General features: G+C 50.4%; 1 protein-coding gene across 4 annotated transcripts in view; it reads right to left on the bottom strand.

Annotated features, from left to right (window-relative positions):
• HNRNPUL1 (heterogeneous nuclear ribonucleoprotein U like 1) overlaps window positions 1-21,660 on the bottom strand; it is a 37,373-nt gene extending 15,713 nt beyond the window's left edge. The window contains exons 1-10 of one of the 4 annotated variants that reach the window (XM_032841757.1): window positions 21,642-21,660; window positions 15,673-15,795; window positions 13,517-13,673; window positions 11,689-11,762; window positions 10,119-10,258; window positions 8,228-8,327; window positions 6,393-6,505; window positions 1,562-1,828; window positions 289-411; window positions 59-187 (exon numbers count right to left, since the gene is read on the bottom strand). In XM_032841757.1, the coding sequence (XP_032697648.1) occupies window positions 59-187; window positions 289-411; window positions 1,562-1,828; window positions 6,393-6,505; window positions 8,228-8,327; window positions 10,119-10,258; window positions 11,689-11,762; window positions 13,517-13,673; window positions 15,673-15,790 (1,221 nt within the window). In that variant the 5' untranslated portion in view covers window positions 15,791-15,795; window positions 21,642-21,660. Of the gene's footprint in view, window positions 1-58; window positions 188-288; window positions 412-1,561; window positions 1,829-6,392; window positions 6,506-8,227; window positions 8,328-10,118; window positions 10,259-11,688; window positions 11,763-13,516; window positions 13,674-15,672; window positions 15,796-19,716; window positions 20,153-21,641 lie in introns of those variants that run through there. The other 3 variants (XM_032841753.1, XM_032841754.1, XM_032841755.1) reach the window with 3 other exon arrangements.
• Between the last annotated feature and the right edge of the window lie 1,026 nt (window positions 21,661-22,686).

The raw sequence follows: 22,686 nt of genomic DNA, 5'->3' as shown, positions 1-22,686 counted from the left end.
ACCAGGCACCCAACAGGCCCCTTTCCTTTCCTGGGGCATGATGGTCACCAGCAAGTACCTGATCTAGGATATAGTTGCGTTTCTTGCGGGCAGCGATCTGGATGAGGCGGTTGAGGCACTGGGTGGCCTGCTGGATGAGGACATCCCAGCGGCCGGCGTAGTTTCGCTGCCGGCGTAGGCCCATCACCTGTAGGCAGAAGGTGGTGAAGGGGTGGGTGCTCCTGGCTGCAGGGCAGCACTGGAGTGGGGGGAAGGGGTATATATGTAGAGACCAGGGGCCATCCTTACCCGCATTTTATCCATGATGGCATTGGTACCCAGAATGTTGTACTTCTTGGAGGGGTTGGAGGCTGCGTGTCTGACGGCCCACGTGGTCTTCCCAGCAGCAGGCAGGCCCACCATCATCAAAATCTACAAGAATGGGACAAAGAGGGACACTGAAGCAGTAGCAATGGGTGGCATGGAGCCTGGCGCCACCCTCACTCACTGGTGACCTCAAGGGTAACCCAACCTCATGGCTGCCTCTGGAAAACAGCAGCAGTAACTGCGTCTACACAGTGCTGTTGTTGGGATTCAAAGACATGAGGGCTGTCAGACTCTTACAGATGGCCTTGCACAGGCCGAGCACAAAATCAAATGCTGTTCTTGTGAATATTTACACTTTGGTTCAGGCAGGATTAAGCGCCTTCTGACAGGGAAAACCCCGGACAGGGTCATGCACTGAGAATGGTGCATGTAGCGGCCAGGAGAAGCGGTACAACCCTCCTGGAGGCCGAGAAGGGGAGAGTCTATATGCAAGAGGACAAGCATGGTATTTTAGTACATTCAGAATCTGGCAAACGTGAGATACAACCTAAATACCCACCAAGAGGGGAGCAGTTCGTTTGTCAGGCCATTAAAAATGGGTTTAAAAAAAGAGTTTCGTGTAGTTGGCTAAAGCTCACAAAATAATGTTGAGTGAAAAGGGTAGATATCAAAATGCTTATACTTAATCATCTCAAATTATAAGTGTGTGTATACAAAACAGGCACCCAGCACAGCAAAAAGGATAGACAGCCTAAGCTCGAAAACTTTATTGGTGAACTTATTTGCAGATAGTGGAATTATGAGAAATTAACTTTAGTGTTTAGTTTTTTAGGAATAAGCATAAAAATCACTTTTGTATCTGAAAAACCATCATTTTGAGAGCAAAGCTCCCTGACAGAGCTTCTGCAGCCAAATCACCCCCAAGATCTCTTGTCATTTTTGTTCATCAGACGGTCTTGGCCTCCCTGAAGGAGGCATGTGGAAGAAGCCACATGACACTTTCTTTGGGAACCTTTCCAAGACTTAGGTCTTTCACCTCAGCCTCTCCCTCCCCCACGCAAGGCACACCGTGGCTCCCCTCTCCTCTCTCTCCCAGCCCTGGGAAGCCTAGAGCAAGCGGTCCTCCACCCAACTCCAAGGTTACTCCCTTCCTGAGCTATGCTCTCACCACCTGGCTGCAGTGTCTCCCCTCTGCCTTGGCACCAACATGGCTCTGGAGAGGTGGCCTCCAATGTGGTCTTCCAGGCCCACTCACCTCACACTCTGCCTTGCTCTTTGGTCCAACGGTGCCCCGGGTCCGCTCACTCAGGGGAAGGTGCTGGATAAAGGTGAAGCCTGGGAGGACGGAACAGTAGGGCTCTGCCCGCTGCCCAAAGTTGAACTCCACCGCACAGTTCTTCACCAGGACATGAGGGTAGAGGGCCTGACCGCCCAAGGCTTCCTTCTGGATCCGGAAGGCAATGCCCATCCACTTCCCATTCTTGGTGAAGGAGAGTTCCACATCATTTCCACATTCAAAGTCCTAGGAGAAAGAGCCAAAGGAAGATAACTGTCAACGCTCAGCTTCAGATACAGGGAAGCAAAGCTAGGAGGGAGCGATGCGGGGAGTGGAAATAAAGCCGCCTTCCCACATTTAAGTGTCCCCCCACCTGCCAGCAAATACATGAGGTGGCACCAGGGAACAGCTGAGAAGGTGCGGCCAAAGCCCTCCTTGTCCCCAAACCCCAGAGCTGGGGGATGTGACACGTGTCATTTTAGGAAGCTCCAAGTCTTGTGTCTAAGACAAATATTGACAGAAAAGGTGATTCCGTCTGTCCTCAAGCCCAGCAAGAGTAGTCTGCAAAGAGAACAGATGGAAGGAAAGCCACAGCAGGGCTTCTCCAGTGAAGCCCAGCTCTAAAATGCTTTCATTCGTTTGTTTAACACGCGTTCTGCAACTCCTGCTCTTCCTGGGGCATAGATCTATCGGTGATCCAGGCCTGTTGGAGCACGGGGCCTGGTGCGGCATCAGACAAGGACACTAATTTGGTAAGAGCACCTACCCAGGAGCAAGATTCTCTGAGGAGGGGACCTGCAAGCCAAGTCCTGAACAATACATGGAAACCAGCCAGGTCTGCGGGGGGGAGGAGAGAGTCCTACCGAGCAGTGTTGTTTGTGTACAAATCCGATGGGGAGAGAACAAAGGGTCAGCCTGGCTGAAGCACACAGATGAGGAAGAAGGAACTTCAGGTGCGGCGGGAGAGCCAGGCGCTTGCCCATTCAAACCCCACCGAGCATCTGGGAAGGCAGACTGCTTCAACTCTGCTATTTACTAACCGTGTGACCTTGGGGTTCATCTACAGTTTCCTTATCACACAAGGGGGGCCATGACAAGACTATGCTGCAAACAGGACTAAGTGGGTTAATGGGACCAATGAGTCCGAGACGCCAAGCACCGTGGGGAGACATGGTCCCTGTCCTCTGCATTGTGAGGGGCTCTTTGTCACCTCGGGAGTTTGGACTCCATGCTGATGGCAGAGCAGAGCCCCTGACTTGTTTCGAACAGGGGAGGGGCTTGGTCAAAGCCGCTTCAGGAAGATCATTCTGGGTGCAAAGCAAAGGTTTACATTTAAGGGAGACTCAAAATGTGGGATCAGATGGCTGCCTGAAGCAAAGCACAAAGTCAGGCTCCCGATTAAAGTACAAGACCTAGTATTCTTTTCCTCTGGAGTGGGGAGACCACCTTGGAACCTGTCCTTAAGAAGTGGCGAGAATCCCTTTCTCTAAGTAGCTTCCTCACCAGTGTCCTCAGCGCTCACAGGACACAGCTCGATATGGTCCTTATCTGTTCATCTCTAAATGCCCGCAGAGGTCAAGATCACGCAGGGCAGACACCCAAACATCTGGCAAAGGGACTCCTGCCCAATCCCTGCAGCAGGATCCCCACCGTACCTTCTCATGTGAGCAAGAGTGGCCGAGGTCACCTTTGCTCTCACATGGAGATGAGCATCCCGGGGGTCAGTCTTCCTTACGGCCACCAGCCTCACTCAGGGAGCTTACTATATTGTACAGAAACCAGCACCCTCAACTGACAAATCCACCACCCATGGGGCCATCTGTCCAAGAGGCAAGGGTGGTCCTGTCAGTCCTGCTAAACACCCTGTGCCGGTCCAGGGTCTCGAATCTCAAAGTCATCATGCCCAGTATTATCCTCGGTCATCTATAAGGCTCTAAGCACAATATTCCTTATGGTCTGCTGAAATGGGTTCTACAGTTCTCGCTGCCTAACAGCCATTGTGTCCTCTTCTGCCAATGTTGAGAACTTGGGATCTAACGGGCTCCCCCTGGCTTCCCTTGGGCTCCTAGTCTTCACACCTCCTCCAACCCATCACCCCAAGCCTTCTAAAAAGTTATGGCACCCTTTGAAAAAAGGAAACTGTGCATGGGATCTTAAAAACAGAGGGAGTGGGGTTCCTGGCTGAATGATCTAGTTGCAGCGGGAGTCAAGGCCTGTAGTTACGCACTAGCACACGCTCACAGAGCCCCATGCTCCGATGGGACAGAATCCAGGGGATGCTGCCATACACTGAGGCTGTGTTAAGGTGCCACAGCCTCTCTGGAGCGCAGTCTTGGTGGCAGCAACCGAAACTTAAAAATACACCTCTGATGGTGCCTGAGTGGCTCAGTTGTTAAGCGGCTGCCTTTGACTCAGGTCATGATCCCAGGGTCCTGAGATTGAGTCCCACATCAGGCTCCCCGCTCTGTGGGAAGCCCCGCTTTCCTTCTCCCACTCCCCCTGCTTGTGTTCCCTCTCTTGCTGTGTGTCTGTCAAATAAGTAAATAAAATCTTAAAAACAAAAACAAAAACAAAAACAAAAACAAAAACAAAAAAAACCACCCCACCTCGGACCTAGAAATTCCACTTTCAGGAATAAACACTAAGATTCAGTGTTTATTCCTGATTCTCATAAGAATGCAAAGACGGATGTGGTGCCAATCACTCAGCCCAGCACTGCCAACTGTGCTCCAATGAGGAAGTGGGAGACCCAGGCGATCCAAGTGTGGAAACACAAAAAGAACCCCAAGATACTGTGGTACATGGGGACAGGACAAGCCGCCACTGCAGCATCGACTACCCCAGGAGACCGCTTCCCGAGCCATCAACAGGAGATTGGCTAAACGAAGGCCAGGTAAACTGATGCTTGCGTCAGAGTACGAGGCAGCCACCAGATGAAAAAGGGAGACACTAAGCGACTGTCCACTAACAGAGAACTGAACATATGAACACGGTAGGTGCACACGACTGCAGACTATGTGCAAGAACCAAAAGTCTAGGTAATGACAGCAAAAATCTCTAAGACAAATAATTAAGCAAAAACCAATGTGAAACAACACGGGTGCTGTGCTACCTCTTCTGTAGAAGGGAGATGACCATCATCTTTCTTTTATTTGGATGAAGAAATCCCGAGGACCGGGAGTTCCTGCGTGCTGGGAGCGTGTATGACCACATGTGGAGGGGAAAGGCCTACAGGAGACTTTGCACTGCGCATCTTCTGACATTATCTCTCTTGATATCTTTGGAAACCAGATGAATTCCTTAATTATTCAGAAATGTTTTTAACTGAGCTAAACCTACATTATTTGTGTGAAGAAGAAAAGATAGCCAAGATTGACTGTTAAATGGGAAATTAAAATATAAAGTTTAGAGCAGTTTGTAGAGCATAAATGTGAATTTTTGGTTAAGAAAACATTTTTTTTATTAAAAATATAATGAGGTCATGAAAGACAAGAGAAGGCTGGGAAACTATTTCACACTAGAGAGCCCTGACAAGAGAATGCGATCCATGACCCTGGACCAGAACAACATTGCTCTAAAGGATACTGCCGGGACAACTGACAAAATTTAAATGTGACTGTGGAGGAGATAATAGTATTATATCAATGTTAAATTCGATAACTGTGTTGTGGTTAAGATTGCAGCTTTATTCTTACAAAATGCAGGCTGAAGGACTAAAAACCAAAAACATGACATAGGCACCCTAGTCTCCAGTGGACCAGATACCAAGCAGACACAGACACCGCTATGTTTGAGAAATGGTAAAAGCAAATTGGCGAATGTTAGAATCTGGGCAAGACTGAGGTTTCTTAAGGATTTTGAGTTTGAAATCATCTCCCAGTGAGAATGAAGGGGAAAAAAAGAGTCCATGGGTACAAACAAGGGTGGGGGAGGAGAACAAGACCAAGAGGAAGCACGCCGGGGAAGCCACCTCGCCTGAGGTCTCATGGCACACTTGACGACATCTAGAGCTCCTCATGGTAACAGTGTTAAATAGTATTTACTGAGCACTTACTCTGCTCCAGGCATTGTTAGAAGTGTTCTAATGGGACTGACTTAATGGCCCAACACCCAACTCAGCAGACTCTCAAAGAGAGCATGCTGAAATATGGGGGTGGGGGTGCAGGAGGGGGGCTACCCAGTGCTGAGTGGACAAGCAGGAGCTGGGTCCGGGGAGTCTGGCCCCAGAGCCACAGCCATTGTGTACAGTACCGTCAAGTGTCAGTCACTGTTCTCAGGGACTGAAGTTGGACCGTAGACAGCCATCCTTTATCTTGTTCTGTTCAGCATCCACCCCTGCCCTTCTAGAAGACACTGCACTGTAGGAAGCCTGGCTCAAGCAGTGTGATGTGAAGGAAGGGAGATGTTTTGGGAAGAGAGGGTGCCACAGTGGGGCGAGAGCCAACAGCACTGCCGTAAAAGAGAGCAGAAAGGCTATTCCAAGCAAGGAGAAAGAAATTCCTGGGTGTGTTTAGAAAATATCCCTCTGGTATCTAGGACTGGAGAAAGGCTGCACACACCTGACAATCCCAAACCTTACCAAGGTGCCATGTGACAGCTTTGCACAAAAGACCAAAGAGGGTAGAATGGCAGGATCTTGCCCAAAATGAGAGCCAACATTTCCATCTGATAAAGAAGCAAAGAGCTGTGGCAAAAGCTGCTGGACACAGGGCAGATAATGGACAGAGGTTTTCTGAGAAAGAAGACTGCAGGTCCAGCTGATAGGACCAACGTCTGGTTCCGCCAACTCCCCCAGGCTGCCCAAACTCACCGCAAAGCAGCCAATCACGTCATTCTCTGCAAATTTGTCTCCGTAGTTCTCAAACCGGCTGTTGGTGGACTTCTTCCCAGTGCCTCCATAGCCATAGGAGAAAGGCTCTTCACCTGATGGAAGAAACAGGCAAAAGCTAGTTAAACCTGCCATGGTCCCAACAGCCTTTATGGCTGCCACAAACTTTTGGAGGAAAAAAAAAAATTAGTTTCTTTACTCATTTTACTAATTAGATGCTTTTGGGTGGATGGGTGGGTGAGAAAGTGAGGAAGGTCCTGTTGAAAGGAAGCCCCTCATTATGCAGCACTCTAGGAGGCTTGGTAGGTTTAGGTGTGAAGTTGGGAATGGGAGCTGACCTGAACCGCTGCACAAACAGGAGAACCTGGAAAGAGAGGGAGGAAGGGAGAGGAGCTAGGACAAAGGCAGGATGCATGCAGGGGCACAACCTTCCTCGTGACACTCAACATTCAGCCGAATCTACCAATGACCTCATTTTTGGTGCCAGTGGGTTCTGGGCAGAAATCAGGCAAGGGCCTGGGTTCTGCTTCTGGAAACCATGAGGTTTACATGCTAGGGAAGGCACCGGATTTGCAGGCCACAGAACTGGGGGCTGAAGCAACGGGAGGAGGAGTGAGATCCCGAGGGCCTTGTGTGACACCAGGGGTGTATGGAGAGCCTTGACCAGAAAGGCAGGCGCTGACAGGCATGAATTCCAGGCCCAGCGCTTCTACACACCAGCTGCTGGCCTCGGACATCTGACTGCTCTGGGCTTTGAACCTTTACCCATATCAACTACCCACCACTTACACCCAAAAACTGAGACAGGGAGGACTCGAGAGGACATGGGCACCTGAATTAAAAAGTGTGAATATCTACCCAATGAAACTGCACACTCCTGACTTAGCATTTCTACTTTTAAGGATCAGTCTTAAGTGAACAGTCAGATCATTACACACAAGGACAACTTAAGAGTTTAACTGCAAAAGTTGCAATCAACTTACATGATCCACAAAACATTTACAAGTAAGTGACACTACTATAAAATGGAAAACTATGCAGTGGTCAAACAGCTCTACTTATTTACAAAAATATGCCCAGCATCTATCAAGTAAGAAAAAGAAACCAAGCTACAAGATAGTACGCATAGTGTGACCCAGTTTGAGATATACAAAGAACAAAAGAACTGTCCAGAAGACTAGATAAAAATGTTAACACCGCTTATCTCACAGGTTTGGGAGGATTTTCATTCCCCTCTCCAGATGGCCTGAACTGTTACAAAGAGTACACATTATTTTCATAATCAGAATTTTATATGACCAAAGCAAAAGGTCTCAGCATGGGTCATCGAAATCGGTCACTTCGGGCCGGGGTGTCACTTCAGGCCTGCTGAACTTCATTCAAAGCCCCTCAGTTGGCAGCCCCTGCTTCTCTCTGCCAACCAGCCCCCTGCTCCCTGCTTCCCCTTCTACTCTGGGTCTGGCTCTGGACAGAAAACCCCAGACACAAATGTACAGGGCTTGAAAAACTTATTTTCAGCATGGTTTGAGGACAGAAGACAACTGATCTTTTAAAGAAGGGGGTCAGCCTTCTAAAGAGAACTGTGGACCCTCCCCTAAAAGAAGAAGCAATTTTTCATAGAAAAGTTAAGAGGACTGCGGTCCTTCCAGCTGCCTGTGGTCCGTACAGTCTTGTACACCTGAAGACGGGCAAGTGCACCACCCTGGGATAGCTGTGCTCCGAGTCCCATGCTGGGAAGAGAAGCTTAGGAAGCTTGAGAATCCAGGGACAGAGGCAGCTGCTCTAGTACCCAGACTGCTAGGCTGCCCTCCCCTTACCCAGCTGCGTGCTGCAGGAGTCCAGGGACCAGCCGATACGGACAACGTGTGGGTCGGGCTCTGTGGAAGGAAGGTGCTTCACGGAGATTTCCTCATTGATCTGGGGACAAAGAATAAGAGGGCTCAGAATTGATGCTTGGAGGCTCGTGGATTATAAGGCAATACAAGAGGACAGCACGCAGACATTAAAAAATCAGCAGTGGCTCTTGCTGCTGGGGAAAAGGTGTTGAGGCCGCTCGGAAGGGCCCAGGAAAGTACATGGCCACAGAGAGAGGCACTTTAAAATACAGTTTTTTTAAAGTAAGTGTTTAATTATTTGACAGAGAAAGACAGAGAGCACAAGCAGGGGGAGGAGCAGGCAGAGGGAGAGGGAGAAGCAGACTCCCCGTTGAGTAAGGAGCCCAACTCGAGGCTCGATCCCAGGACCCTTTTAACACGCTGCAGGGGAAATGGAGACTCTCATATTTAGTGTAAAAGGATAAACTGGCACCATGTCTTTGGAGAGCAATTTAGCAACCTCTGTCAAAACTGCAAAAGCTGTGCTCTGTAACCCAGCAATTTAACTTCTAGTTTACAGAGGCACCCATAGGTGCACATGTGACCACACGATACATGCACAGGATATTCAGTGTGACCCCGTTTGTATTAAAAACAGCTCTCCCCACCCACCCATCAGTAAGGTGCTGCCAAAAACAAAAATAAATAAGGCATGCCACGTTACGGCACGTCCGTGCCACGGAAGAGATGAAGCAGCCAGACAGCGAAGCACGGCTGCGGCGCAGGGACAGGACTTGTCATCCAAGACACAGTACTAAGTACAGGGAGCAGAGAGAATGAACAGCACCTTCTGACTTACCTTACAGCCTAGACCGCCTAACAACCATGCGCAGCTGCATTAGTTGGAGGCTTCTCTAAAGTTAACCTATTCTGTGGACTTCTGGATGCATATTTTCTACATTTTCTGTGTCCAAATCAGGGTAGATATTACAAATGATGTGGTAAGAAAGCACTCTGGAAGTTTAACTGGGTATTTCTCTCTGACAGGCACACAAAACGATGCATGAATCACAACCGACAGACTTAATAAAAAATGATAACCCTCGGTCAGCTCGCCCCTCTAAGAAATGGGGAGACCAGTGCCTATTTCATGATGTATGGCAGGGATTAATGGAGATGTCCATGAAAAGAGCCTGGCACCGTATCTAGTTGTACAAACGGTTCTGCAAATGCTAGCGGTCATAAACAAGTTTGAGAAAAAAAAATACGTTTGGATTTACAAGGGACATGCAAGAAATTGTTAACACGTGTTATTTCTGGAGAGAATAGGGACTATGAAGGTTTGAGTCTAACTTCTTTTTTTAACCCTATGCTCTTCTGTGCTGTCTGAATTTTCATTCATGAGAATGTGTTGTTTCCCTAAACATAACCTGACATGAATCGTGGGGAGATATTGGTAGAGGATGGCCCGGTGGCAGGACCACTCTTTGTCCAGCTCTCCTTCTGGCCTCACTTTAACTGGCACGGTCCACTTCCATTCTTTCTAGCTCATTTTTCTTCTAAACAACTCCTTTTCCCAGTTCTAACAAACATGTTATCCGTAGTGAAGTTGGCTGTATAATACCTGGGTCAAATCTCACTGAAGGAAAAAAAAATATCCCACCAAGGAAAAAATCAGCTTGATGAGGCAATGTATGGCTGGCTTGCTCTCCCGATAGGGCGTTTGGCAATGGCATGGTTCTCTAGAGTCCACCACGCTTCTCTTGCTTGAAAATACATAGTCTATGCTCAATCTCTTTCGCAATCATGGCTCTGAGCAAAGTAGCTGATGAAAGGCTCATTCCAAAAGATGGACCTGCTTTTTGTTCCTAACCCCTCAGTTGCTCCCACTCACCTTCATCTCAAAGCATACACGGCCCCTTCTGACTCCGTAGCTGGCACGGGCTCCTGACCACAGGTAGGCAAAGCCCTCAATTGTGAGAGGGTAGCCACTACTCCGGTCTCGGGCCACCTTGAAGTGGAGATCGCAGTTATCTGTGGAGGAAAAAGTAGGGAGTTTAGCTGATATTTTAAAGATCCAAGAGAAGGACAGGCACAGGCAAAGGTCAGTCCTCTAAGAGTGTTAACCAAGAGTACACAGGCAGACACATCATGAGGGCAGGTTCATGAGAAACCAACCACACTGACTAGCCATTCTCCCATTCGGTAGAAGGCTCTGGACTATTGCAAGCTGGCCCGCACAGGACCAATGCAGGCATCACGCGAAGGGACTGAGTTCTCCACCTGGCTGGACTCCAAGGATGGCAGTCAGAGGAACCCCCAGAAATCATACACAAATGCACTTTACGGGAACGTACATTTGACAGGGAAAGGGTCCGTATCTCATCATGTTCACGGAACTTAGCATTTCACAAAAAGGCTAATCCCACAGCTATACACTTTTAACCATTTCCCTGAGCAAGACTCCTGCTGCCAACAGCTGCACAAGCCTCTGAACCACCCACGCTTGCCTCCCAGGCACCAATGTCCAGGTGCGCCGCGGGCTCCCACTCCCCTGCTGGAGCTCCGACTCTTCCCACTCTTCAAGGAGCCCGTCAGGCCTCCAAGAAAGTCTTTCCTGACTACCCCATCTTTTCTATAAAGGCTGAGAGCTGTGATCTGTACATTTGGCATTTGATTGGCCACTGCTTCACTGACCACTGCCACCCTGTACTTAAAAAAGTTTAACTTTACTCTGGGTATACAGGCTTTGAGATCCTGTGACAGAAGGGACTGTGTACGAGGTATCTGTCTCTCTTCCGAAGTTCGTAGCCACTACTCTATAAATGTGAGCTAAGTAAATAAACACATGAGTTGCCGTTAAGGTTCTGCTCTGTTGAAAAGTACTGTATTCTCAGACCTAATCTGGCTTCATTTAAAGTCAGATTCCCAGGTTCTACCACTGAGATCTTGTTTGAGGAGGGGCAGGGCCTTTTATCAGCTCCACCCCAAGGGTTCAGACTCGCTGTCAAGGGGAAGCCACTTATCCAGTGGAAAGAAACTGGATGACGGAGAGCAGGGCGGGCCAGGCTAATGCCTCAGAGGACAAGGTGGCATTAGTTTCACCAGGAACGTGAGCAGTAGATGGAAACTGGGGACTGGTCGTCAAAGAGTTAAGTTTCCCCAGCTGCACTCAGGTTCCCTTCTTTATGAGGTGACAATCCCCTGGGGGTTTGGGGTTTTCCAAACTGCCCTCGTACCCATTCTGAGGAGTGTTACTGAAAGTTCTCTGAGGTATCAGGGCAGGATTATACCTTCCTGAAGGGAAGGTGAGAGAAGAAAAATGACCTGCCCAGAATCCCAGGTAGAGCTGGGAGATCCTCGGCCTCCAAACCAGCACCCTCACTCCAGAGCCTGGTTTCTCACATCCCAGTTTCCCAATACTGACTGCAAAGCAGAATCAGATAGGCACCCCAAGGACTCACATGTGTCAATGGCAACAAGGGTGTCATCAAAGTCATCTTCATCCTCTTCGGCGGGAGGTTGAGGAGAGCGGCCCCTGTCAGGGAAAGGCGTTAAGTCTCATGAGAATGGTTGGATGAGCACAGAGGAAGGGAAATGAAGGTTCGGTTGGAATTTACAAGTGGCCTCCAGATGGCTTCCTGGATTTCAGTTTCTTCCCACAGAGGTTAGTTAGCAAAAGCACTAAGCCGCCCTACACCCTTGCCGCAAGAGCAATGACTGTTGACTCCTAGAGTGGGCATGGGGACTAGAGAGGGGGCCCTCTGCTCAAGAGGGCCAGCAGAAGCATTTAGCTAGCTTGTTCAATGGCTCTCCTCTCACACCCTAAGATTCTGAGCCACGCCCTGTGCCAGCTGAGAGGTGCCTCCATATTGGCCTCAGTTACCAACTGAAGGACACAATAGTCCAGAAGGGACTGGACCATAAAGGGGACTATGCAAGGGCTCAGATCAACCCCAGTCATCACAATCTGTCCACATCTTCCTAAGACTCTGCATCCGCGAGTATTTGAAATGACCCATTTTTTTCAGTCTTTCTGTCAAGTGTCCTAAATTATGAATGAGACTCATCTCCTACCAAAACACCAAAATGGACTAATGTTAAAATACCACTTATAAGAATAAAGAGAGACTAGAAGGATGGGGCCCAATGCCCAGGGTCCTGCCTGGGACACTGGACCCTTGTCCACCATGTGCCCAGATCAAGTACCCAAAGCCCATCTGGGAGGCTTCCCTCTGGTGAGTGCCCTTCCAGACCTGCCAGTCTAGGGCAAGCACAGAGCCCTGGACAAAGAAGGACCGCATCACAGATTAAGTTTCATCCTAAAAAGCTTTCCCTGCCAGCCTCAAATTAGAGCAAGTATTCCTTCTTTGCTTTCCACAGGCAGGCAGTCTAGGCCTCTGCACTGCAGGAGGCACTAGGAGAAACTCCTAAGAGGTACTTCCAAATCCTACCTTTAGTCACAGCCAAGAGACCCAGGCCCTGTCTCAGAGTCACAAGCCAGAAAGGATGGACTCCACCAAGTAGGAAATAAAACGTGTCAGACAACTGTCTAGATGAGTAGAGAAGAAATGGTCATTCCTAGTTTCTGTGATCAGAAAACTCTTATGCAGAAGTTGAAGGAGGGGAGGGGAGGACTGGGGCTAAGCAGAGGGGTGGAGAGGGCTTGTCAGGAAAGGAAAATGACCAGGGTAGAGGGGCCACTCCCTCCTCTAATCTTCTGACACGCACAGGCACCCTGTGCACCCTGCCTACTGGCCCCACAGGGGTGGCATACTTATGTGTCTATTTTAGGCCCTATATTGGGACAAAAGAGGGCAAAACCCACTGTCCAAATCCTCCGTGTCCGCAGTGTCCAGCCCAAGAGCAACCATCTTACGAAAGGGGCACGAGTGCGACAATGAACAAACGAGCAGAGGGATGGAAGGGTGTGCTTAGGAGAAGGGTCAGGAAACAAATCTTTCCAACAAGGGATATTAAGCAATCATGGAGAATAGACACAGTGCAGGGTAACTGGGCGGTGAGGCAAAGGACTGAAATGGCAGGCTGGCACCTCACGTGTGAAAGGCAAAGCATTTGGACTTTATCCTGCAGGTAATGACAAGGGAGGAGCTGAGGGAAAGAGCAAAAGTTTAGCAAAGCTGAATCTGGCAGCGAGTGCAGGGAGGGCTGAGTGAGGGCGTAGGGCAGGGAGCGCTCTGCCCCATTCGTTAGTACAAAGGTCCCAGTGGGCACGAGGCTATGGACACAAAACCTACTGAAAAAGGGGTGACTATCGCCTCACAAACCCACCTCCTATCCTCTCGGTGCTCGAAGTACCCCCGTCCCCGGTTTTCTTCGTAAGGCCTCTTGCGACTCTGGAATTGTTGTCTGTCTGGCTTGAGTTGAGATGCTTCGGGCGGGAGGAAGCTGGTGGGTGCTTCTTGTTTCATCTCTGTCTTCACTTCTACTGTCAGGACAAATCCAGACGGTCAAGACACTTGGGAACTCCCTAGCTATCACTTTTCTGGTCCCTTTCACCTCAGGAGATGTTGACAGGAACCTGACTGCAGTGACGATGGGCTGGGCACAGGCAGCTTGCTGGGTTCAATGGAAGCCCGCCAAGGGAGCCAAGAAGGCTGTACTGGAGAACAGGGCCAGGGTAAAGGGAGGCCAGAGATGGCCAGCTAGGCCCATTAGCACCGGCAGTTGATGAGGTGACAGATGTCAGTCAGGTAACTCTCAGGCTTCAGGGGGAGGGATAGAGGACTTCGGTACTGAATAAAATCAAGCTCTCTTAAAGGCCGGCCAAAGACAGAATGACTGCCTTTGGCTACTTTGTCAAAGGCCCCATGAAAGCTGGCAGCTACGTGGGCCTGCACCAAGTGGGAGAGAAGCCCTAGAAAATTTCTAAGATCCCTTTAAACGGAGATCCCATGATCCGACATTCTACAATTTCTCCTTCCAGAGAATCTCTCCACCTTAGTCCTTATAAAGCTTCTTTGGTCTGGCAAGGGAGTGGGGGAAGGTTAATTCAACAGGACACTGTGGGCCCACAGCTAACTCCACTGGCTTCAGTCACTCTACCACAAAGCCCAGACTCAATCGCTCCAGGTACAGAGGGTCTATACTTAAGCCAGCCTATAGGTGTGATGGCTTTATTAAGTCACACCACAAACAGAAAGTTAGGATGGGATAACACGCTGTAAACCATGGGAAAGGCCCAGTCTTGGGCAGACTTCAAGACTCAGAAGCAAGACTCCAAGAACCTCCTTGAGAGCAAACTGGACGTAGTACCCATTGCTGACGCTGTGGCTCTCTCACATCTCCCCATTGCTGCACTCAACCCCAGACCACCTGGGATCACTCCCCAGCTCTGGCACATACAGAGAAGGTCCCTGGGCCTCCAGGGCAGGGACTGCGCTCACCCATCTTTGGAGAGCCTTCGTGGTCCCAGCACAGAAAATACTCTCCTTGGGCCAAATGATCCCCACAAGTCTCAGAGAGCCTGACACAAATCTGCAGTTTAACCTACATTAAAATTAAAATCCTGAGCCACCCTCAAGAAATGCCTGGGGATTTCACTTTGCGGATGAACCCAGAAAGGAATTAGATACGATCAACTAGATTCACTGAGAAAAAGCACCGGGGCCACAACACAGTGAAAGGAACACAAGACTGGGAGGCGGTCCTGGCTCTATCATTACTCCACAGTGGGACCTTGCTTTCCAAAAATAGGACACAAATGGTTGGGACTGCTCCTCATTACCAACAGCAGTGGCCCAGGCACTGGTTTCCCAGGTTCTAACCCCAGCTCTGCCATCAGACAACCCACCTCCCCGGTCTGCAAAATGGGAGGCGAGAACTGAGTTACGTCTGGTGTTCCCAAACTGACACTACAGGGAACTTTGTTCTACAAAAACATATTTGGGAAACCCTGGGTTTAAACAATATGACACAGGTTTTTGTGTGTGTGTGTGTGTGTGTTTTTTTTTTTCCCAGTCCAGGACTTTTCAGGGCCTTTAATGCTCTGAGTACAATGATTCTCCCAGGGGTGGGATAGCACGTGTTGCATTTTCCAGATGTATTCTGGCCAGGGAACTCTTTCCTGGGAAGTCCCTAATGATATCTCCTGGAACAACATTCTTCAGAACATGGGAACAATTGGACTAGATTTAGAAGGTCTTTGCTGGATTCTACATTCTAAGATTTTTAAATAAGACTCAAATATGGCCTCTGAGTCTAAACTCTCCAGGGTACTGATACTAACATCTGAAAACAGATACCACAAAGACTCCCCTCTCTCAATACCTGGGAGCAGGATTAAGTTCTCTCCTTCAGAAGAACCTTGCCAGAGTGACAGAGCCCAAATGGACTGCCCAAGAGGAAGACAGGCTTTAGGCAGAGGGTACGGGCCACATACAGATTCTATTTCCTTCAAAAGATATGTACAGTGTGTGCCTTCCCACCTGGGCGATAGGCCTGCTGCTGCTCCATTTCCAGCGGTCTCCTCTCGTAGCCAGACTCGTTCTCTTGCTTGATGACCTGGCTCTCATAGAATTGGTTTTGCCTGGTAATATTGTCCATGACATCTTAAAACAAAAAATGGCCAGTTAGAAGGGTGCTTCTTGGGACCGGAGGTGGCTTTTAGGTGCTGTACGATGTCATCCCTACTAGATATAGTAGCCAAAGGCTAAAAGGTATGACACCACCTTCAGATGGATAGCCATCTGGGAAATCAGTGGCCCTAGCTGCTGAGGACATGCCCTCTTGTCCCTCAAATGGTGATGCGTCTGTGACTGGGTTGTACAGAATCCCAACAAACAAAGCCAGTGGAAGTACAATTGCTCTGGTTAAAGTGAGGAGATGGCAGAGTCAGAGAAGGTATCCAGCTTGACCTTACCCCTAAGTCCCCACTCCAGGGCTGGGGCAACTCTACAGACACCTGGGACTCCATGCAGCAGTTTAAAATCCAATCTAGCTATCCTCTGACACTGTAACGTGTAGGGAGGCTTTAGGGCACAATCTTAAAAACTGCTCAGAGCACAAATTAATCCTTTGTCCGGCCCAATCCACTCCCATCTGCACAGTCAACCCTCTTTATGAATCTCTTCCACTCCACAAAAGCTACAAAGATAAAGGTACCCAGGGGCGCTGGGTGGCTCAGTCGGTTGAGCTTCTGCCTTCGGCTCTGGTCATGATCCCAGGGTTCTGGGACTGAGTCCCACATCAGGCTCCTTGCTCAACAGGAAGCCTGCTTTGCTTCTCCCTCTGCTTGCCACTACCCCTGCTTGTGCTCACTCTCTGTGTCAAATAAATAAACAAAATCTTAAAAAAAAAAAAATTAAAAAAAAAAAAAAGATAAACCCAGTTGAAGGGAAAATGGAAGGTGGGGAGGAAAGGAACTACTAAGAAAAAAGGAGTCCTAACAGTGGCCTTTAGATTCATTAGAGAATAAGTCCTGAAATATCTGGAGCTGGGTGGGAAGGATCCTAAGGTGTCTTTAAAAAAAAAAAAAAAAAGATTTTTATTTATTTATTTGAGAGAGAGCACAAACGGGGAGAAGCAGGCAGAGGGAGAGGGAGAAGCAGGCCCCCCACTGAGCAAGGAGCCCCACACAGGGCTCTGATCCCAAGACCCTGGGATAAGACCTGAGCTGATGCTTAACTGACTGAGCCACCTAGGCACCCCTGAGGTGTCTTACGGAATAAGACTAAGAACAGAAGCTTATTCTTATTAGAATAATATTAACTATCCATAGAGTGCACGCTACACACCAGACCCTGGGGTACAGCTAAGAATAAGCTCAACCCACTGAAGCCTTCAGGTTAGTGAAACAGACATACATTAAACAAATACTTAAAACACAAAAAGCAAATCCTAATTGTGTTCACGTCTACGAAGAAATTAAGACAGGGACCCAGAAAGTAATAGAGAAGCCTTGACTCAAAGGATACATAGGTGAGAGCTCAGGGATGAGAAAAGAGGAAACATTCGTGGGGTTGGAATAACATGTGAAAGCTCAGAGGTGAGACTAAAACCAGAGTATAGCAAACTCAAGAAGACCCTTGCAGCCAAAGCCAAAGAGAAGTTTGGAAACCCAGGACAAGCAGCAAGCAGGCTTTCCACCCCAGGGGCAAGCTCTGCTGGGTGCCTCTAGGGCCCTACTCATGGCTGTGCCAGGACCGGTAGAACCACAGGGAAGGAGAGACTCTCCTGCCACTTGCTAACTGATTGGATCCTTTCTCAGAGGACAAATACATCTGGGCACAAACCAGGTGCAGCCCAAAGGGAGGAAAGTAACAGATCACGTGGTTTGCTACAGCCCTGTTTACCAGAGCTTGAAGGAAGGGTTGCAGAGGGGCAAGAACGGGGCTCAAAGGATTTTGTTGTCGGGATAAAGGGAAAAAGAATGAAAAAGTATCTCCTTAATTGGAACACAGGGAGGGTTTTCCAAACCATTCGGTTTCTTCTGGGCTCCAAGCACAGTGCTCTTCTTCCCACAAATATTCACGTGTCTCTTCTCAAGAATTTCTCCTGTGCCCACAGAGGAAGCCTCACCTGGATAAGCCATGATTCTGGGGTCCTTCTCCACTCTCTAACATATCCACCTCCTAATAACAGGCAGGCCCAGTGCTAAGAGTCCTACACACGTGACCTCATTCATAACAACCCTGGGGGGCACTATTAGTATCCCTGTTGTGCATACAAGGAAACCAGTTGGAGGTACACTGACTTGCCGAAGTCATAGAACCATCTTTAAAACAAAGTCCATCTGAGTCTAACATGCCCTCTTCTGAGGCACCTCTTGCCACTGGGCCTTCCTCCTAGGCATTCCTGCCAGGGCCTCTCCTACCCTAGACATGCACACTGGGCCACTCCTCCCTTCACAGGTCTCTGCAAGGGGAAGTACTCTTTCCTGCATAGACACGTGGGCCCGGGACAATCCCCAGGCTGCCCCCACTGCAAATCTATACAGAGGACATCCCACCTCTCGTGAACCAGTAAACACCCAGTGCCAATACAATTTCTTGTCTCTTCTCTCTCCCCCTTGCTCTCCTCATTCTCTAAACCCCACGGCACCCTCTTTTCAGAGAAATACCACAGTCGCTGGAGGCCAGAGTCTTTTCTACTTACTTCTAAACTTCTCCAATCCCCACTCCACAGTCTGGCTAGAAAACCATGCTTTTCTAACTCCAGATTTCCTCCCCTCCATACCAGAGTCTTCAGACAATCATAGATCTACCCTATAACCTCTCGTTCTGAGTCATACCTTCTGGTTCTTGCAGCGGTTCCCTACTACACCCTGAAACCTGCATTCCCCGGCACACAAGTGTAACTGTTTCTGAGGACCAAGGAACCTTCTTGTGGAGGAGACACTCAGCCTCAGAAACACTCCCCTCACTCCATCCTGAGGCCCCAAGCCAAGTCAACAGGTTTTCCTTCTCTCTCCCTTCTATACCCTCTCCTCTCCCGTATTTGCTAGACCCATATTTGCACTCCTGTACTGGACACAAGGATCCTCTGTCCCCCAGATACTCCATCAACTTCAAACTCCACCAATTTGCTATCTGCCCCACTCCACCCACAGCTACCTCTGTTCTCCAAACACTCCATACTGTTAATCCAAAAGCATTCCGCACTCGCCACTGGATTACCTGTCCTCAGAACCTACCCAGCTCAAGACCTCTAGGTTCCCTATCCAGCGTAGCATCCTTCTGTCCCATGCCTGCCTCCAGTGACCAGGGTTCCCTAAACCTTCTCTGGAAGCCAATCTGAAGGTCCCTAGACTTTCCAGCACCAAATGCCCAAGTTGGCCCTACAGTCCTGGATCTCAGAGTCCCCCGGGGCCATCTTCAGAGGCGGTCGGAGTCCAAACACATGGCAGCCTCCCACATTCCCTAAACGCTCACTAACCAAATACCAGAGTACTCAGTTCATCAGATCCCCCCCTGGCCAGACACCAGCACCTCCACCTTACCAGCCCATCCCAGTACCAAACAGAATTCCCTATACCCCACCCAGCAGCAAACTCCAAGATCCTCTATTTTCAAAACTCTCCCAGCCCTAAAAATACGGCTCCCGACACCCGGCCTATACGCTGGGCTTAGCAGAGTCCTCAAGCCCACCCAGTTTCACACCCCTGAAACCGTCATTTCCAAGACCCTCCTCAGTCACCGATTAGAAAGCCTCCTGTTCTTTCGACTCTTCTTCGACTCCAGAAACCACGGCTTCCGGTCTCCGAGCACTAGACTCCGGAATCCTCTACACCCCCGGACCTTCCTCATCTCCGAAACCCTGAGCCCCCACTCCAGTATCTCCCCTGCCCCAAATGCCAGGGTCCACCCTCCAGTCGTCCCTCGGCCCTCGGCCCTACATCCTTTTCAGCGACGGGTAGCGGGATCCCCCAATCCTCTGGCCATCTCCCCGACCTCAGGCACCGGACTTCGCGTCCCACAGCCCTTCCTCGGCCCGGACTCCGGCTCCCCGACCCCCGCCCCGCGCACTCTCACAATGTCCGTCCGGCCCCGAGTAGCCGCCAGGCTCCGGGTGCGGCTGCAGCCCGGACGGCGGTGGCTGCGCGGTCCCCTCCAGCTCGGAGCCCCCCTCGGTCTCGACCTCCTCGTTGTTGTGCCCGGGTCGCCCCGGTTCGTTGTCGGCTTCGAGCTCCCGCTCGTCGTCGGGCTCCTCGGCCTCCAGCGCCGCCTGCAGCCGCTCAGCAAGCTCGGCCTTGAGGCCGCGAGTGTCCAGGCCGCGGCGCTGCAGCTCCTCGCGAAGTTCGTTCACCTTCAGACGGCGCACATCCATGGCCCGGGCCCCCGGGGCGGCCCCCGAGCCCGGCCCGGCCTCCCAGGGCTCTGTCCCCCTTAAACCTTTCCTGTCAGGAGGCGAAGGGGGAAAAGGGGGGGGGGCCCGCTCCAATGGCGGCGGCGGCTCAAAATGGCCGCCGCCGCCGCCTCCCCCTCCTCCGTGGCCCCTTGCGATGCAACACGGGTGCCAATTGGCCACGGCGCGAAGCAACGGGCGCGGGCCTGGACACTCAGCCAATCAGAGCACAGCTTTCAAAAGAACGGCAATGAAAGGGCTCAGGAGCAACCAGGGAGGAAGCGTTGGCTTACGTCGCTGCGGCCGCCGGGGCGGAGGGCGGGAAAAGGCGGGAGGCGGAGCACGCTTTGATTGGGTAGTGCCCGCGCGCCCGCTCCCGTAGGGTCAAATGAAGAAAAAGGAGTAAAGACTTGGCCCAATCCGCGATGGGATCTCAGAATGAAAACCACTCTCGGCTTTTCCAGCGCGGTCCTTTCATCAAACTGGGGTCTCCTGTAACACATACCCTGATTGGTCTAAATCTCCCGCCCCTAGAGGAGTCCAAGCGGGTAAAACCCCTAGAACCAATCAAATGGAGGGTCGGCCAACCAACTCCCCCGCCTTCTTTCCCTGTTGCCTTTAAGAAACCGGAAAGATAAATTCGCGAAGGGCCCGCCCCTTGCCGTTAGGGCGGTTTCAAAACAATCTGCTCACCAATCGCAATTATTGTTTTATCTCACTACAGTTAGTAGTGTCGGATCGCTTCAGGAAAAGCTAACCAGATTGGCCGTTCTTCAGCGGACGGCCTCCCAAGTGTCGCCGTAGGGGGAGGCCGACGAGATAAAAGTAGATAAATTATCTCCAATCTGGAAGAAACTCAGTTGCTTTGTGGAAAGGAACCTTCGGACTTCAGAGAGTACCGAAAGTTTGGAGACCGAGGCTAAGCTGTCAACGGGAGAGAAGCTGTAAAGGAAATCGTATACTCTTCCCTTTGAGAGTTCATCTCAAGGGGCGCCTCTGCCCACGATCACAGCTTCGCCACCGCCTTTCTCTATGGTTGGTATCTTACGTGGAACGGGCGCTCTGCACGCGACCATAGAGCCTACCCCCTCTGGGACGACCTCCGCAAGTGCGCGGGTCTCTCCACCGGAGCCTCTGAACCGCTCTGCAGTAGCTCTGGCTCTTTGGCGTCGGTACGCCCAAGTTCAAACACACAGGGCTCGTAGTTCAGCCGCACGCTACGAACGCAGAAGCCACAGAGTGTCGCAGTCTCTGCCGCTGCACCACCTGTCGCCTCGGACTCCAAACACACAAAAAAAACCTCTGTAAGATACACAATCGGGATACGCGAGACAGACGCCCGATCCGTCTGAGCCATACCGTAAACGCACAAAAAACCACACACCGCCTCTCCTTCGACAAAAACACGCACGACACAAATAAGCAAATGGCCGTGGGTCGGTTCAGATGCATCCCTTAAGGGGATAATACCCCAGACTGCAGTGTCGATATGGCCACTACGGTCCGCACAGGCGGGAAGCAGCAAATGATAAAGACAAAGAACAGCAACGCTACAAGCTGACACGGCGGCCCCGACACACAGCACCCACTCAGAAACGGGGCAGACACTCACGTGGGCCCGGAGGTTCCAGTCCAGACACTCCGCCCCTCGCCCACGTCCGACTTCCTCTCTCCTCCCAGCTTCCCACAAGGATTTGGTCTAAAAAAGTTTGTGGCCCGGATTGAACTGTCCCCCGTTCTCAGGAGGCGCCACCGGGGGGCGTCCGGGCGCTGCCAAGGGTTTCTCCATGTGCTGCGGGATACACCCAGGAACCGGGGCCCTGGATGGCCTGCAAAGCACAGTGGGGTTGTCTTGGCAGGAATCTCTTTCTGAGCCCGTGATGATTGGAGGTGTTCTGTGCTCGTGTGTCTATGTGAATCTGAACATTTGAGTTTGTGAGTACCTGTCGTACTCGGTGTGTCTGTGTTTACTCTGTAATCTGTGTTACTCTAGTTTCTTCCTATGCCTGGTGAATATCTGCCTTTCCTATGTTTGTAAATATGTTTGTAGCTGTATAATTTTTTGCATCTTACTCTGTGTGTCCGAATTTCAGTGTCTTATTTGTGTCCAAGTGTGCCCCAGTGTGTCCTAATGGGTCTGTTACTCTGGGGTGGGGATGAGAGTGTCTCTGACACTTGAGTAAGGGCCCATTCCTCACTAGGGATTTTGGAGAGTCTGTTTCTTTGTGTTTCATGTCTTTCTGTCTATGTGTATGCTCATTTCTACCCTCTTTGTAAATCGAGAACTCATAGACGATACCAACCCTTCTTTTTACTGATGGGAAATGGAGCTGCCCAGGGAGAGGGGCTACATGACAGCTGAGTGGAAACAAGAGGAGACAGAAGGGTGGTTATAAAGTTTTATGTGATCTGAGCCCCTCTGGAGGTGCCAGAGTCCGTCCACACCTCTGCACAATGGGGGGGGGGGGCTTGAGGGATTGGCTCAGTGGGGCAGCATGGCCCAAAAGGAGGGAAACTGCCTCCTGGGGAAAGGAGGCATCCCCAGTGCATTCTTGCACAGGCTTGAGGGGAGACATATCCCCACAGGAGGGAAGGAGGAAGCAGAGGTGGCTCAGAAGGGGAGAGTCACCCAGAAGAATAATCTAAAATTAGAACCT

The sequence above is a fragment of the Lontra canadensis genome, unplaced genomic scaffold (genome assembly GCF_010015895.1).
Source record: "Lontra canadensis isolate GAN:19392208 unplaced genomic scaffold, GSC_riverotter_1.0 scaffold125, whole genome shotgun sequence".
Lineage (NCBI taxonomy): Eukaryota > Metazoa > Chordata > Mammalia > Carnivora > Mustelidae > Lontra > Lontra canadensis.
Note: the sequence above shows the minus strand (reverse complement) of the source record. Positions and strands in the feature narration are given on the sequence as shown.